Here is a 15,729-nt window from a genome sequence, read left to right as displayed (position 1 = left end):
TATATATCAAATTATAGCTGTGGTATTCTATATTGGGGTTAAAACTTACAATGATATGGAATCCAAACTAGAAAAAAGCATAAAGAAGCCGATAATAATACCGGAAGACAATACAATTAATCGCCCACAAATGAATCGGAACATAGAACTAAAACAAGGGCACAACAAAAAAAATAGTAAAAAGAAACTGTTATTTGACATGTATATGAAGATGATTATAGAAACGAAATTTGCAAATGGTGTGGTCCAAATCAAGCTTCTTGTTATGTACACCCATCAATCCTTTTCTTATTTTCTATCCTTGAGACCTTTAATTGAAGCTCCAATATTTTTGTAAAAATGCAAATAATATATGGTTGATCAAAGTTCAGCTTTCATGTGTGATGGTACTTGGTTTGATGGACCTGCATGGTACAAATTTCACATTTCAAATTAGTATAGGGTTTTATATAAAATGAAACGGAAAGAATAAATTGGTTAACTTTCCATACCTTGAAAATTATGTGAATGAACTTGGTTGGATTCACGGATCTGGTTTTTGCGCAAAACCCTTATGAATAACGCTATGTAAATCATCTTCAGAGAATGTTGAATACTGAAAACAAAACCAAATAGGATTAAGATTAAGATTGTTTGAATGGAAATATGAGGGTTCATACTTCTTTCTTTTCAAAAAGAATAAAAAGAGATAAAATAAGTAAAGACCTGAGAAATAGATTCAGTGAAATGGGTAACTGTTGGTAATTGAGAGATGAAGCTTCTAGTTTCAGAAGCCCCCAAAGGGTCGATTATGTTATTGGAAGATATTGTAGGGCTCAATTGTAAAGTTTGATTATGATGATCAGCCAATAAGGTTTCTGATGAAGAATCTAATTGAAGTACTTGCTGGTGATGCTGCATTAGAATGTTGCTTGACGGAAATATCTGTCAGAAAATAAGAGAAATTAGTTTTTAAAAAAACACACGATTGGTTCACAAAGTAATTATTTTTTGTTATAATAATTGTCAATTATAATTACAATTGTATTTTTATTTTAATTGGTGTGACGGTGACTTACATCCTTCGACACGAGAGCTTCCATGTTAAAGTCCAGCCTGGTGTTCACTGACGATAACTTCATTGACAAGAACTGCCATTAACAATGAAAATAAAAAAATTAAGAAACAATTCGAAATTGTGTAGTGATTAAAGAAAAGTGATTATGAAATAATGGAAGTGGACCAATAATATAATGGAATTACCTCAACTTGTCGTTGTAATGATTGGACATAGTTTATAATTTCATCCAACATCAGTGCTTTCCCAGTAACCTTTTTCCAAAAATTAAATATTCTAATCACAACTACATTACAAGTTCAACTTAACAAAAAGAAAAGGAATTATTTAATTAGTGATTAATCAAAATAAACAAAACATCAAAATCGGTTACACCTTGTTGCATCCAGGGACAAGATCTTGAAGCAGCTTCATTCTTTCGCTTATCTTCTCCCTTCGAACCTTTTAAAATCAAAATAACAACATATAAAATTCCTCAAACCCATATATAAAATGATTAATCCAGATAATCAGGAGATAATTTAAACTTAAAAACAGAACTTAAGAATGATTATAGGGAAAAAAGGTAAGAAAATAAAAATTGACATACTCGTTCGGCGAGACTGTGACTATCGGTGGCTTGGCCTCGTCGAGCTCTGACATGGATGAAATCTTTATAAGGATCAAGTGATTTCGTTTTCTCTTCATTTTTTTCTTCTGATTTTCTACTTCTCTTCGTATCCGAATCGTCCCTCTCTTTAACCTCCTGAGAATATAAAACGAGAAATCACTTTTTTTATTTTGATACAAAAATATTCAAATATTGATCAACAGCTAAAAAAAAAAAAAATCTTAGAAATTACGAAACCTTGGATAAATTGGAAGATGGTGAAGCTGTGGAAGGAGTATTCTCCTTGGATTTTGCTTTTCTTTTCCGGGAAAACTCACCGGACGATTCGCCGGCGGGAATCTTCGACGTGAGTGGCTTGAGAGCTGGGGTGCTCGCGACACGTGGCAGATTCCCGTTGGTTGCAGCCACGGTTCCGTTATGAATCGGAAAGGGCGAGTTGGTCCTGCCGTTAAAACTCCGGCTGCCGAAACACGAGAACTTCGCCGCTCTCTCTGCGAATCCCGGATCACCGGGAAATACCGCCAATGGTGTCGGCGTTCTCGTTCTCGGCGGTGGAGAGCTCATTGGAGCTGCGTAACACGAGCCGGAGTTATTTCCGTTGCCCGCCGGCGTTCCGTAGATCTCGCCGATGTTACCCAATTTGCCGATGAGCTCGCTAATGACGAAATTGCCTCCGCCTCCGCCGGAAAAGTTGGAATTTGACGGCGTTGGCGAAGAGACGAGTGAGCTCAGAGCCGAGTCGAAGATGCTCTGCTCCGTTGACTTTTCCCAGAAAAAGCAATCCCGCGAAAGAATGCTACTGAGACTCGGCTCCACTGGCTGAGTCGCCATTGAAGCCCAATTAAGCATCGCCGAAGAAGAAGAAGACAGTGACGTCATCTCCGACGGATACGAAATTCCTCCATTCATGAACAGATTGTTCTCCATCGAGCTCAATTCTAGGGGAGGGACCAAAGAAAAAAAAAATCAAATGTACAGATCTTACTTCAGGTAAAAGGTCCTAAATTAAGCGTGATTCAATAAACACAGATCAGAGACTCATCAAACAGAGGATAAAGTTTGCAATTTTATGAAAGTGAAGAACAGAGGAAAAGAGGAACTCATTAATGCTGTAATGAAGGGTTTATATAGCTGTTTATTAATCAATTAATCATATTAATAAATTGTAACATTTAATGAGTTTCTGATCTTTTGATAAAAATTTTAAAGTTAAAGTCAATAATAATTTCTTGTGTCGGACCGTAACGGTGGAAGTGGTTAAGAGAAGACGTTTGCTGTGCCTTCGACGTTAAACGATATTAATCGCTAGATTTGACGAAACAAACTTAAGTTTTCTGTTAAAGGGTAAGACAAATCTGATACTAGTGATAGCCGACAAAACAATCTAAATTGTGTCTAACGAAACTATAATTTTGACGAATGTGTTTCCTTTGTAGAAATTCCTTAACCAACGCCGGCTCTTTTGTTGATTTGTATGTCAAACTGTTGAAATATATTTCGTTGATGCTCGAAAAGCTTGTGATGTAATAAACGAAAGAGACAATGAAATAGAATTTCACTAATCCTATAACTTGTTCAAGAAGGCAGTTTGAACAAGGCGATTGCGTTTCTTCAGGCAACTGATAGCTGAATAATTGGATATATATATGGTTTTGTTCTTTCTAACAAAATGAAAGTCTTTTATAAACTTTGATCATTTTTTTTATACAAATAAGGTTGCAAATCCAGCCACTGGCAGTCCTAACAAGGTTTGATCGATGAGAAAGATTTGCTATTCTATGCTTCTAATGCACCGCATCATTCACTTCCTTTGAGTTTTTCCTTGGCGTATGTAACTTTTGCTTCAGGGCTACTTATCAAGTATCATGTAAACTATTACATGTTTGCTTGTGTTACACATGAATTTTACAGCATTCTGCAACTTGAAAAAAGGTTTTAGATTGACTGAACTAAATCGAACTTGGCTTCAAACATATTTCATATTATATACGTGTTTGGTTCGTGGTGTTTTAAGAATATAACATCAAGTTTTACGTCAAGGAAAGAATAAATTACATCACATAAGAAAAGATGGGGAAAAAACATATATAGATTATGGTTTCCTTCCATACAGCTGCGTTCAAACAATATATTCGCATCTCAGACTAGATCACAGATCTAGAATAGTTGTGTACGTCATGCATGATGAAAATTCGTTTTGCTTATTACTAGTCCCACATCGTAAACCAAGGGAGCGCATCAATAGAAGCCTCTTAATTGATTTTAACTCATATGGGCCTTCAACTAGTAAGCCCACTAATAATGATCCAAAGCTGGGAATTTATATGGGTTTCCGCCAAAGTTCATAAATTATCACAAATAAATGTACTGAAAATACTTGGGTCGAATCTTTAATATTTAATCGTCAAAATTATATATATCACTCGTTACGACAATTATACTTAATGTAAGAGATAATTAATGGATCATTCGTTTACGACAATAATAATTAATGGATGGGTCATTGGGTCCTTTACGATAATAACAATATTCGATTCCTAGGGTTTAGGGTTGGAAGATGTCTTCGAATTGGATGTATTCTGTGATGTTTTAAACAGACTGTGCAGAACTGTTGGAAGGTGTTAGAAAATCAAGAAGATTGGCCAGCGTTTTCTTATGTGTTATATGAGTTTTTTTTGTCGTTGAATTATACATTTTTCCTTATTTTGCAAAAGGGGGGAAAACATGAAATCTGAATTTTTCACACGTTTTGTAACTCAGTTTCAGACTGGCTCCTCCTTTGCTCCAGGTTACAATTAACATAAAAGAGATATAAGAGACATTAATTGTCTGATTTGTTGTAATGAAAAGAAGAGCTCATTTTGAGTTTGTCCAAAGTTTGCAATTAATCTAAAGCTTATATTTGTTTCCTGTAGAACTGTCCATCCATTATTAAGAACTATTTTGCTTATGTTTTGAAAAATTAGGAACCATTTTGCAATTTTTTTTGTTCTTCAGTACATTAATAAAGACAACAGGATTTAGTAGAGTTTTTTCTTTTTTTCCTTGCATGTCCCCTAATACTTTATACCAAAACTAGCAGAATTTGCACGATTCATTAAAAATTAGCAAAAAGACGACTTCTGAGGAACTATCAATCCCTTGACTCTTCGCGCTCAAAGAAGAATTCAGTAGTACACAGATAAATGGAATTATAGGTCGTTTGTTTTTTATATATATGGAACCTGCATGGGACAACGAGCATAAACAGACACCAACAAAAAATAAACCCCCCACTTGTCACGTTCTTGTTCTTACAAAAGAGTATTGGAATTTACCACTTGTTCGTTACCTCATCTAGAGAACTCTTCACTCCTCCCAAATACCAACTTTTTCTTCAAGTAAATTAAATAAAAGCTGTTCCGGCGTTGTTTCGGCGTTGTTCTGTTTCACACATTTAACATCAACCGTCGAGCAAAATAGATAAAAATGTTCGTTAATTTAATCTGCAGCGAGTAAAACACTATATAGATTACTTGGAAAGGTATAGTGTTACCTCATCTGGAGAACTCTTCACTCCTCCCAAATCCACCAAATCATCCACATGCAGACATGCACAAACAAAGTTTGAAGCAGCTCAAACATGGAAATGCTTAAGCGGATGGACTTTAAATTAATGATTTTTGAACATAAACTTTTTGTTATTTTTTCTTTGGCAAAATGCTACGTATTTTGGGCAAATTTTTCTGTTAACTTTTTTTTTTTCGCTTGTATCTCTTTTTAACTGATAAAATTATCGGTGTTTGGCACTTTGAATCGAACATAGGAATACAACTATGTCAAGAATCCAAAACATTATTCACGGTGTTAAAATATAGATCGGTCCAAAATCATTTAAAGTGAGTCGGATTATTTCCGTGCTCAATTATGCATGCTTAGTCGTGTCCGCAATGCCTTTATTTTATAGCGAAGCTCTTACTTGCCTTGCGTTCCTAATACCGTGGAGACTGTAAAGTATATATTTTACACATATTACGTTCAAGCACTAGTAAAGACGGCTCGAGTCTTTAAATATTGACTTGTTCTCCGTTTCAACCATAATTTTCTTCAGGCAATTTATCATGCTTAATTGGCAGCATGAACATTTGAGATTAATAAAATAATTAAAGAAAAGTTACGAAGACGCTCGTGGAATTGTGGTACACCTTTCCCTTTCATGAAGAGGCAAATAGATGGATTAAATGAAGAGAGAAAACAGGATAGGGAGACAAAGGTGAAAGGCTCTTTTGGTTGGTTCTTTGGCCCTACGCTTTCCTTTCGCAATCATCTATCTCTATACCTATATGGCCCCCACCACATTCATATTCCCATTTGTCCTTTTTTTTTTTCCTCTCTGTCACGTGTCCACTTTTCCTGTATAATTCAATTTTCAATCTTCTATTTTCTCTGGATTATCCTTTTTTCCTATCATCCAACCTCTTTTTATTTTTAACTGATAATATTTTCTTATCACTTCTGTCCTGTAATTCAATTTCAATCTTTTATTGTCTTGAGTGAACTTTTTTTTTTTGTCGAAGAGTGAACTTTTATTGAGACCTAAATTAATCTATTTTTTTTTTGCGTAACCATTTAAGATGTTAGTGTTGTTCGACCAAACAAAAAAATATAGAATTTGTTTTTTGAAATTAATAGAGCAATTTTTTCAACAACTAAACTACATCATGCTAGTTAATTGTCGCGTGACCTTTTTTTTAACCTGAAGTAACATCTATGCATTTATTTTACAATCAAACCGGAAGGTGATTGATTTTTTTAGGGGTCAAATTCGTATCAGGCGTAGCATGGATCATGAAGTTTGTTTCTATTAATAAAAAGTATACCTTATCCAAATATACATTTCAATATGTTTAATTTCTTTTATTATTTCGTAGTTTTGTGTTCTTTTTTTTGACGGCTCTTAATTAGTCTCATGTTTTTTCTAAACTACTTTTAATAATGTTGGTAAGATTTTTTATATCTTATACTATATTACATCAAGAATAATAAAATATCATTAAACTAGATCAACCCGTGATGATTTATGTAAGACTTTAATTTGGTAATGTGTTTTTAACGTAGTATATATGTGTTATTAGTACTCTTTATTTTTTTACTTATTTTGTCTCAAAAACAATTCTAATTAAAGTTTGTAAGATAATAAATATCATCTAATTTTTGTTGGAGGTAGTTCGTTCGTATACAGACCATGACACGTGAATGTTGAATCCATGAAGAATATCTTGTGACAGCATCAACGAAGGAACCATTCTTTTCAATAAACACGAAGAAAATATCGATGCCGTTCTTAAACACTTTTGATATCGTATGTAATGTTCGACATGAAATGACCTAATGCATTATCGTATAATACTCTCATTTGTTGATTTTAACATATATACCTATTCATATAACATATTACTTTTGCGGTTACAAGTTTTCCTATAACCGCAAAAAACTTGTAACTACACCGCTAGAAGCGTAGCTACTAATCGAAGAGACAAAATAAGCTGTTATTAGCCTCACTTATATTTAGGTGAAATTTCAATAGGGGAATTTAATATTATATGTCGGTAGGATATATATATATATATATATATATAAATTTAATCAAAGAAGCTGTTGAACAAAAGAATAATAATAATCAAAGCGGGAAAACTGTAAAAGCGAGGAAGCGAATAAACCCCGAAGACCCGTTGCCCATTGGGATATGCCATTCTCTGCCTAACCCATCGGGCCAAAAGTCGTCATGCTTACTTACCAAGAAGTGGTATATCCTTCCGGTTCTGCTTTATCCCACCATTACTAGGTGTCTCCTTAATTATAATAATTACTTACATTTGATTCTTATTTTTAATACTAAGTATTCTTTTGATTAATATAAATTAACTTTCGCTTCTCTTCGAATATTCGGAGCCCCAACTCATCTCTCTCTTCACGCATTTTTCGTTCTCAAAAAGAAAGTTCTCTCCTTTTATAAAAACCCGTCTCCTCCTTCTCCTCTCTCTCTTCTACAAACCAACCTTAAGGTTCTTTACACATTCGAAGGTTTAGCTAGCGAATAATTAAAATAGTGAGAAAGTAATGGGTTTTTCGAGAGCAAAACGTGTCACCGATCCACTCGCCGACGAGGTTAGGGCCCGTCTCGTCGGATGCAGTTTCAGCAGCGGCAGCGAGCATACCGGATACGGAATCGAAGACGACGACGATGATTCCCCATGTCTTTCTGATCTGGTCCAGGGCTTCTTGGAAGACGAAGTTGAGACTGTTAAAGACGAGCCACGCTGGTGCGATCACGACTCGGGATCCGACTCAGATTCTGACTCGGAACGAGTCGAGCTCCCTGATTTCGCCGACGATATAGCGAAACATCTGAGGAACTCTCTCAGGGAAGATTCCTACGGAAGAACGGTGTTGCTCCACGTGGCGAGAGCGATGGAAATGCTGTCGTCTCCGGGATCTGATCACGAACATCGTGCCGTTTTGCGACGTAAGCTCATGTCTCTTCTTAGAGAGCTCGGACACAATGCGGCCATCTGCAAAACCAAGTGGAAATCCTCCGGCGGTCTTACCGCCGGTAACCACGAATTTATCGACGTCGTGCACTCACCCGCCGCCGCCACGTCATCTCAGACCGTCCGTTACATCGTCGATTTTGATTTCGCGTCGCATTTCAAGATCGCAAGACCGACGGCACAGTACGCGCGTGTGCTTCAGTCGCTTCCGGCGATTTTCGTCGGGCGAGGGGAAGATCTGAAAAGGATCCTGCGGCTCGTGTGCGACGCGGCGAGGATGTCGCTTAAGAGTCGTGATCTCACGCTTCCGCCGTGGAGAAAAAACCGTTATATGCAGACTCGGTGGCTTGGTCCTTACAAACGCTCCGTCAATTTAACGCCGTCATCTCCCGCCGTTAACACCGTCATGTGTCGTTCCATCGGTTTTGATAACGCCGTCGGTGGCCGTCTATTTGTGCGGACTCGATAAATTTTAAAGGATAAACACGTGTCGCTTTTTAACTTGAAATTTTCCTAGAGAATAATAATTCATTATTTAGAAATTCTCGTATGGAGTTATTAAAAAAAACAAAAAATATATAAAAGACAAAACAGAGAAACAAAAAAAAAAAACAGATATTACGAAGCAAAAAAAATTATACGCGGAAAATGAACATCGTCAAGAAATCACAAATGTTGCGACGAGGCATAATCGAATGCGACATATACGCAGATAAGGTTTTAATTGATAGTCGTCGGATATCGTTTAAGAGTCAGATCCAAAGGTTGAATAGTTAAAAAGACAGATCAAATATGGACGTGAAGATTGATGTAGAGGATAACATATTAAATCGATTATGTGTCGACGTGGCGTAACACGTAAGGTACGTAGTTCTCGCGTACACTGGATGTGACTTGGCGTGAGAAGTCACGTCGAGGTCTAGTCGCATGGGTTTGTCGTGTAGTATCGACCGCACCTGATAAAAGCCACAATAGATATAAAATTTGTAGCACGTGGAATAAGATAAGGTTTATCAATTGTTTTTATTCTTTTGTTATATGCGAATATTCGGTTTTTCTTTTTCAGACCAGATTTTGTTATCCACAACTGATCTCCTGACCCTTCTCTTCTGTCTTTAAATTATATATTACTACGATTTATATCCATCGGACCATCATTAGTAAGAAAATTAAACATTGGTGTATTTAACTAATGATTCAATTACGATGGTCCACTTATGCATTAATTAATCATGTGATGCTGCAAATCGATTCGTATACTTCCCGAGAAAGATCTCAGAAGCAGGTCTCCAAGATCATTCATGAGCCGAACGAGAGTCATTCCATATAGTTGGTCGGAATTGATCTCATCTACTCAATGATAATTAATTGTTTATTGGTCTAGCTAGTCAAATTTTCAAACGTTGAGAACTATTTTAATACTCCAACTACTAGTAGATAAAACTTCAGCACTTTAACAAATATCATCTAGTTTTCGTTAAAACAAACAATAATATGTAAGTTTGAAATTAATTTGTTAAATGACGAAGATTTTTTTTTTAAATATGTTTGTATATCTCCAATGGTGAAATGAGAAAGAAAATGTAAAGAACAAATACAGAGCGTGAAAATCTTCTGTTGATCTTGGAGTATATATCAATCAATTAATTATTCCCATATATGACGAAGTGTCAACGACAAAAAATGTGAATGCCTTATGAATTAACTAATTTTTATTTTTTTCTGATTCTGAATTTTTGTTGGTTGTTTAACGCCTGTCCACCAATATTTAACATCGTATAGAGAAAATGAGAATCATATTATGGTGGCAGAGAGAATAAGGCTACGATGAGAAATCACACGCACTATATGACGGTTATTTTGAATTTTCTTATCTAATTTTACCACCCGAACAAATATGACGAAAAAACAACCTATAGTTATAAACTAATTTTAGAACCATAAACTAATTTTAGAACCATATATATTAACAACTTTTTGCAAAAATTAGATAAACATCATCACAAAAAATGTCCAACCACACATATAGAAACATTTTGATCTAAAATATGTGCTCTAGTTTTGATATTTATTAGCCTGAATCAATTAGGTAAATACACCCTTGGCCTTTTTTTTTTTTTTTTTAAATTGACTGTATATACATTCTCGGTTATTTTACCTCTTTAAGACCTAAAAAAAAATAGAAGTTAAAAAAAAGACCTAAAAAAGACTTAAACAGCAAAATACTTTAGGCTATGTGTGTTACCAAAAAAAAGGAAAAGACGAATGAAGGAAAAAATGAATATAAAAGAAATTGGCCTTTGGGGAAGGAGAGAATTTCAAGTGGCCAAATGAGGGAAGGGGGCAGTCAAGTGTGGGGTCTCTCACCTCTCTACGTTTTTATTTTTCAATTGTCTGTCTCTTCGCTTATTATTTTTCCAGGTTGTTTTTTGTTTAATATAAAATTGTTTTTCCAAGTTATTTCGTATTATTTTTTTATAATTCTCTATAATTATTCTCCTTGGAAACAAGCGAAAGAGTGATGTATATATTAATGGTAGTAAATGCAGATTAATTTATTCAGATTAAAAAAATATTATTAAAAAAATAAATTAGAATTGGATGCAAAACTGGGTGGTCTGCTTATATTTGGGTGGATTGCTTATATTTTAGAACAGTTCTGGAAGAAATTTTTTTCTTTGGTTTTTAGGCAAGTAAATATCTGCATACAGATTTTCTAATTTTATATTAATTTTTTTTGTTCTGCATAAAATCTATGGCTTTGAATGGTAGCAATGCAGATTAATTTATACAAATTAAAAAATATTATTAAAAAAATACATTAGAACTGGATATAGAACTGGGTGGACTGCTCATATTTTAGAGCGGTTCTGGAAGAAATTTGTTTCTTTGGTTTTTAGGCAAGTAAATATCTGCATGCAGATTTTTATTTTTATATTAATTTTTTTTGTTCTGCATAAAATCTATGAATAATAAAAAATTACAGATCATTTTAAATACAGTTTAACTGCAATTATTCTGCATTTATTCTGAATCTCATTCAAAGCCTATAAATGGTAAAAATAATTACAGATCATTTTAAATACAGTTTAACTGCAATGATTCTGCATTTATTCTGCATCCCATTAAAAGCCTATGACTTTGAATGGTTGCAATGCAGATCAATTTATGTAGATTAAAAAATATTATTAAAAAAAATAAATTAGAATTGGATTCAGAACTGGATGGACCAATCGTATTTTAAAGCAGTTGTGAGAGTATTATTTTTCTTTGATTTTTAGACTAATAAATATCTTCATGCAAATCTTCCAATTTATATCAATATTTTTTGTTCAGCATAAAATCATTAAATGGTGAATGCAAATAATTTTAAATACAGTTTAACTGCAATTATTCTCATTTATTCTACTTCCCATTTAAAGCCTATATTTGCACTCGAGACTTATATACAAGCCACACAACCCCGATTATACATATATTTAAACTTTTTATTTAAAAAGATGGAAAAAACTAAAAAATAATAATTGGATTTAAATCCAAAGGAAGTCGTGACCCAAGTTTTATCATTGTATAAGAAAACAGACAATCTCAACAAAATCATGCACATACGTACTCTCTTTTTTTTTCTCTATCTTTTCAGATCTTCTTTCTTTCTATAAATGTTGACCGCCATATACTCCACGAACCAAGGGTGCCTGTTGCCATAAATAATTTAATTAGTAGTTACAATTGGCAGGTTATGCCCGCAGCCCATACCTACAGTTGCCCACAGATCTATTAGTTGTTGTGGACTTTGAACGCTGTTAAACCCTTCGATGTTTTAAATAACTTTGTCTTAACACTATACATAATTCACGAATTCCATAATTCTTTTAACTGTGAAATTATTCTTAATTTACCATCTACATGAGAATGTAAGAATAATTTATTTAGGTAGGGAATAATAGCTGTGGATCATATCTGAATATCTGAGCACTCAGTCTTGGGGCTTTTAATTTGTCTTCCATTCACTTGGAGGAGTCATGTGGGTTCAATAAACATAGTATGGGATCCTCTAGTTATAGGCTAAAGGGTTTTCTTCAACTACCAAATGGGCCTAAAGGCCAAGTTTGTATCCTATTCAAGGCTTCTTGATCACCTAAACTATACGAATGTCGTTTTTTTTTGTAATCATTGGATTTGTTAGGCTTTACTTTATTTCCTTTTCATTAAGGCCTACACTAAACTCCTATCATCTCTTCGGCCTGTTACATTTTCATTCATAAAAGGAGTAGAGACCGAGAATGCAAACTCCTATAAACTCCTATCATCTCTTCGCTCCACTTCCATTTATGAATAGATGCATATATTTTTCTTACAGGGGTTAGAACAGATTTTGGATCATAAAACATTTGAATGTGGATTATTCTTACCCTACAGAGCTAGCATTTTGATAATACATGTATAATATCCAAGACACAGTCTTGAAACCACTAAGCATTAATTTCATATTTTTGTCAATTGATGTTCTCAAGCTTGAACAAAATATGAAATTGATGCGAAACTTATGTTAAACGTGTGAAAATTTTGTCAATTTATGTTTTCAATACTTGTGATCACAGTTTATGTTCTCAATTCAACGTGTTGTTACCAATTCAATATTTATTAATGTTTTCGTTATTTTGCGTTCTCATTGTAAATGGAAAATAATATGAGGAACTTCCATCTATCAGTAAAATCAGGTGTAAAATATATTTGTTTTAGTAGCATAAATATATACTCCTTCTGTTTCAGTTTAAAAACTTCAATTTTATTTGGAAAAGCATCGTAATGAATGAAGTGATAACATAAAGATTATTTTATTTGGAGTATTAGGTTGTTTGTAAGAAGAAAATGACAAACAAAAAATGGATTCTTGACAAATATAAACATATATATGCATCAGATGGGCCGTCTTTATGTATGTTCCACATAACATAATAATATGATAATTATATATTTCTTTGAATTATTGGTCTTGTCTTCTATCTTACAACACTTTAATTGGCTTCCAAGTACGTCCAAATCCCATTAATGATCTTCTGTATCAATGTATGCTTTTTTAATTCTTGTATAGCGAAGAGAAAAAAAAATTGACAAATACGAATCTGACATAATACAATTCAAAAGATCTTTGAGTTTGCAAGTACATATGGACTTACGATAACTGAATACAGTAGCTTTGTTACAATCTCTGAGTCGTGAGTGTTTAAGGCCTCTTAATATACTCCTATAACTTATGAATGCTCATTAATTTCGACGTGCATTCAACACTTAGTATCTATATCAAACTTTAAATCTTGATAATTCAGAAGAAAAAAAAATCGACATGTCCGTTTCCACTTGTATCTTCAATCATTTTGAATTCCTTACTCTTTCTGAACTCTTTAAGTACAACATTCCGCCGACAAACAAAATTGGAGAGGAGCTATCGAAATCTGAGACGATTAAAAAAAAAATCTGAGAACATATAGAAAAACAAATATAAAAAATGAAAAATATATATATATTGCCAAGGAAAAACAAACATAATAAATATCCAAAAGTGTAAATATTATCCAACTGTACAGTACGTTTCTTTTTCTAATATTTTGCAACATTACTTCTCTTTTTGTCTGTAACGCCTGTTCAGTTCATCACAACTTACATGCCATTATGTCAACAATTATAAGTGTCCAGAGTTTCGACTGCATAAAATCTCATCTGCAGATCTACACAACAAAAATTATACAAAACTAATTGCATTGTATAGAATCGATAATTCTACAAATTGGGTACAGAAATTAACACAATTACTTTGTTACCGAGCATTTTGGAAATTACATGTTCATTGTTATAGAGATAAAGAGTGTAGGTATCACACATATAAAAACAAAAATTATAATGTCAGAAAGCAAAGGTGTCTCGCAAGCAGGGGAAAAAAAAGACAGTACGAAGGTGATGAGTGCATCGGAAATCGACACGTGGGCTAAGTGGTGATCTTTGTCCAGCAGTCCAGCTTGGCACTTGTAAGATTCTCTCTGTGTTCTGCTGAGGAGTGGTCCCTACGTAATAATGTGTAGTCATACACGTTTCTAATTCCAGTAACACTTCACTATTATTCTTACCCGGATAATTTGCATGGACGTCAATCACCCACCTTCTTATGTTTGGTTGTTGATTGGGTTAGCTAAAACCGAGTACTATACTGAATTGCTTTACTAAACCGATTATTATATACTAGAACCAGCAAAATGACAATAATGTTTAAGTGTAGTCCATAATAAGTATCCTAATTAGTGGAGTAAAGATTTCTGATGAATTCCAGCGTAAAGTTCTAAAAAATTAAAAGTCCTAACAAATACTAATAATTGCAGAAAAACCCTACGCTGCGTAAATCACGTGGCCAATAACTTGGTGTAAAAAACATTTGGTAGAATTTGGAAAAACTTGTACAGTTTCATATCTTGGTGGAAAAGGTTGTTTTCCGATGGTGCCGATAGAAGTATGTTACAAAAAGTTGAAAGTGAATCTTGAAATAGAAGCTAATAAGCTTCCTGGTCAACGTTTTTACTTAATTCATCCAATCACGCGTCGAAAGCTATAATAAAACTTGTTTCTTTTCTATTTTCAAATCTATGAACAAAAATAAAGAAAAGGAAAAAGAAGAAAGAGAGTGGGAAAAACGGCAGGGGTAAAAAGGTCAAAAGAAGAATCTGAAGTGTGTGAGAGAGATAGAGTGAGGGAAGAAAGAGAGGAGCAGTAGAAAAGAATCCACGCGGAAAGACAGCTGTTCCCATGTTGCCATGTTGGAATAACTCTATGGGTCCCACTCACACTCCTCTCCCAAAATGCCAAATTCTTCTCATCCAATCTTTTTTTTTTGCCGCCTTTACTGTCTTTCCATTCTATTTTTTTCCTTCTTCTAGAATGGTTATTCCTTTTTTTTAAAAAAGATTTTATTTCCATTTTTCAAGTGTCTTATGATTTATTTTTAACTATTAAAACTGATAACGAAAGTTATGTGTTCTTATGTCCAAAATTTAGGTTTCACAAATAATTAAGGATGAAATAACTAATGATCAAACCAATAAATATAGCAATATAAAGTTGACAATCAAGTTGTTGAATGACTGGAATTGGAAAATTAGAATTACTAACATTTTTATTTTAATAAATAGCGGTGTAGAAACCAATTCATGGTAATTACTCTAAGACCGGATACTTAAGTTATAACCAGACCGGATACTTAAGTTATAACCTTTCTGCCGTCAACAAAAAAAAAATACCCTTTTGCTATGATATAATCACAAAAAAATTATCATTTTAAATACTGTATTAGTAAGAAATAAGAATAGGTAGCTCTTCAAATAACTTCTAATTATTTGTCTTCATTTTTGATTCATGATCTCTACATTATATATAAACAACGTGGTTTGATATTTTTTTTATTGGAGGAGGGGTTAAAAAATGATGGAATAACGCAGTTTAATTATAACTAGGAAAATGAGCAATAACGTGTATGCATATAAGTT

General features: G+C 33.7%; 2 protein-coding genes across 2 annotated transcripts; one reads left to right on the top strand and one right to left on the bottom strand.

Moving 5' to 3' along the window:
• LOC18024625 (transcription factor bHLH62) lies at nucleotides 1–2,779 on the bottom strand. Its single transcript, XM_006407783.2, has 8 exons — nucleotides 1,905–2,779; nucleotides 1,647–1,802; nucleotides 1,433–1,498; nucleotides 1,243–1,311; nucleotides 1,059–1,130; nucleotides 706–924; nucleotides 492–595; nucleotides 1–404 (listed from the first exon to the last, which is right to left on the bottom strand). Exons 1-7 carry the CDS (start codon nucleotides 2,592–2,594, stop codon nucleotides 524–526), a joined length of 1,344 nt encoding a protein of 447 aa, XP_006407846.1. The 5' UTR covers nucleotides 2,595–2,779; the 3' UTR covers nucleotides 1–404; nucleotides 492–523.
• A 4,794-nt stretch (nucleotides 2,780–7,573) lies between these two features.
• Nucleotides 7,574–8,787, top strand: LOC18024624. Its single transcript, XM_006407782.2, has one exon. It carries the CDS (start codon nucleotides 7,767–7,769, stop codon nucleotides 8,664–8,666), a length of 900 nt encoding a protein of 299 aa, XP_006407845.1. The 5' UTR covers nucleotides 7,574–7,766; the 3' UTR covers nucleotides 8,667–8,787.
• The last annotated feature ends 6,942 nt before the right edge of the window (nucleotides 8,788–15,729 follow it).

The sequence above is a fragment of the Eutrema salsugineum genome, unplaced genomic scaffold (genome assembly GCF_000478725.1).
Source record: "Eutrema salsugineum unplaced genomic scaffold, Eutsalg1_0 scaffold_13, whole genome shotgun sequence".
Taxonomy (NCBI): Eukaryota; Viridiplantae; Streptophyta; class Magnoliopsida; order Brassicales; family Brassicaceae; genus Eutrema; species Eutrema salsugineum.
This window is presented reverse-complemented; position numbering and strand designations above follow the sequence as displayed.

Coding starts and splice junctions, on each gene's coding strand:
- LOC18024625 (XM_006407783.2), bottom strand. CDS start 2,594: ATGGAGAACAATCTGTTCATGAATGGAGGAATTTCGTATCCGTCGGAG. Junction 1,312..1,432: donor TTGTCCCTGGATGCAACAAG/GTGTAACCGATT, acceptor TTTTGGAAAAAG/GTTACTGGGAAAGCACTGAT. Junction 925..1,058: donor AAGCTCTCGTGTCGAAGGAT/GTAAGTCACCGT, acceptor ATTTTCTGACAG/ATATTTCCGTCAAGCAACAT.
- LOC18024624 (XM_006407782.2), top strand. CDS start 7,767: ATGGGTTTTTCGAGAGCAAAACGTGTCACCGATCCACTCGCCGACGAG.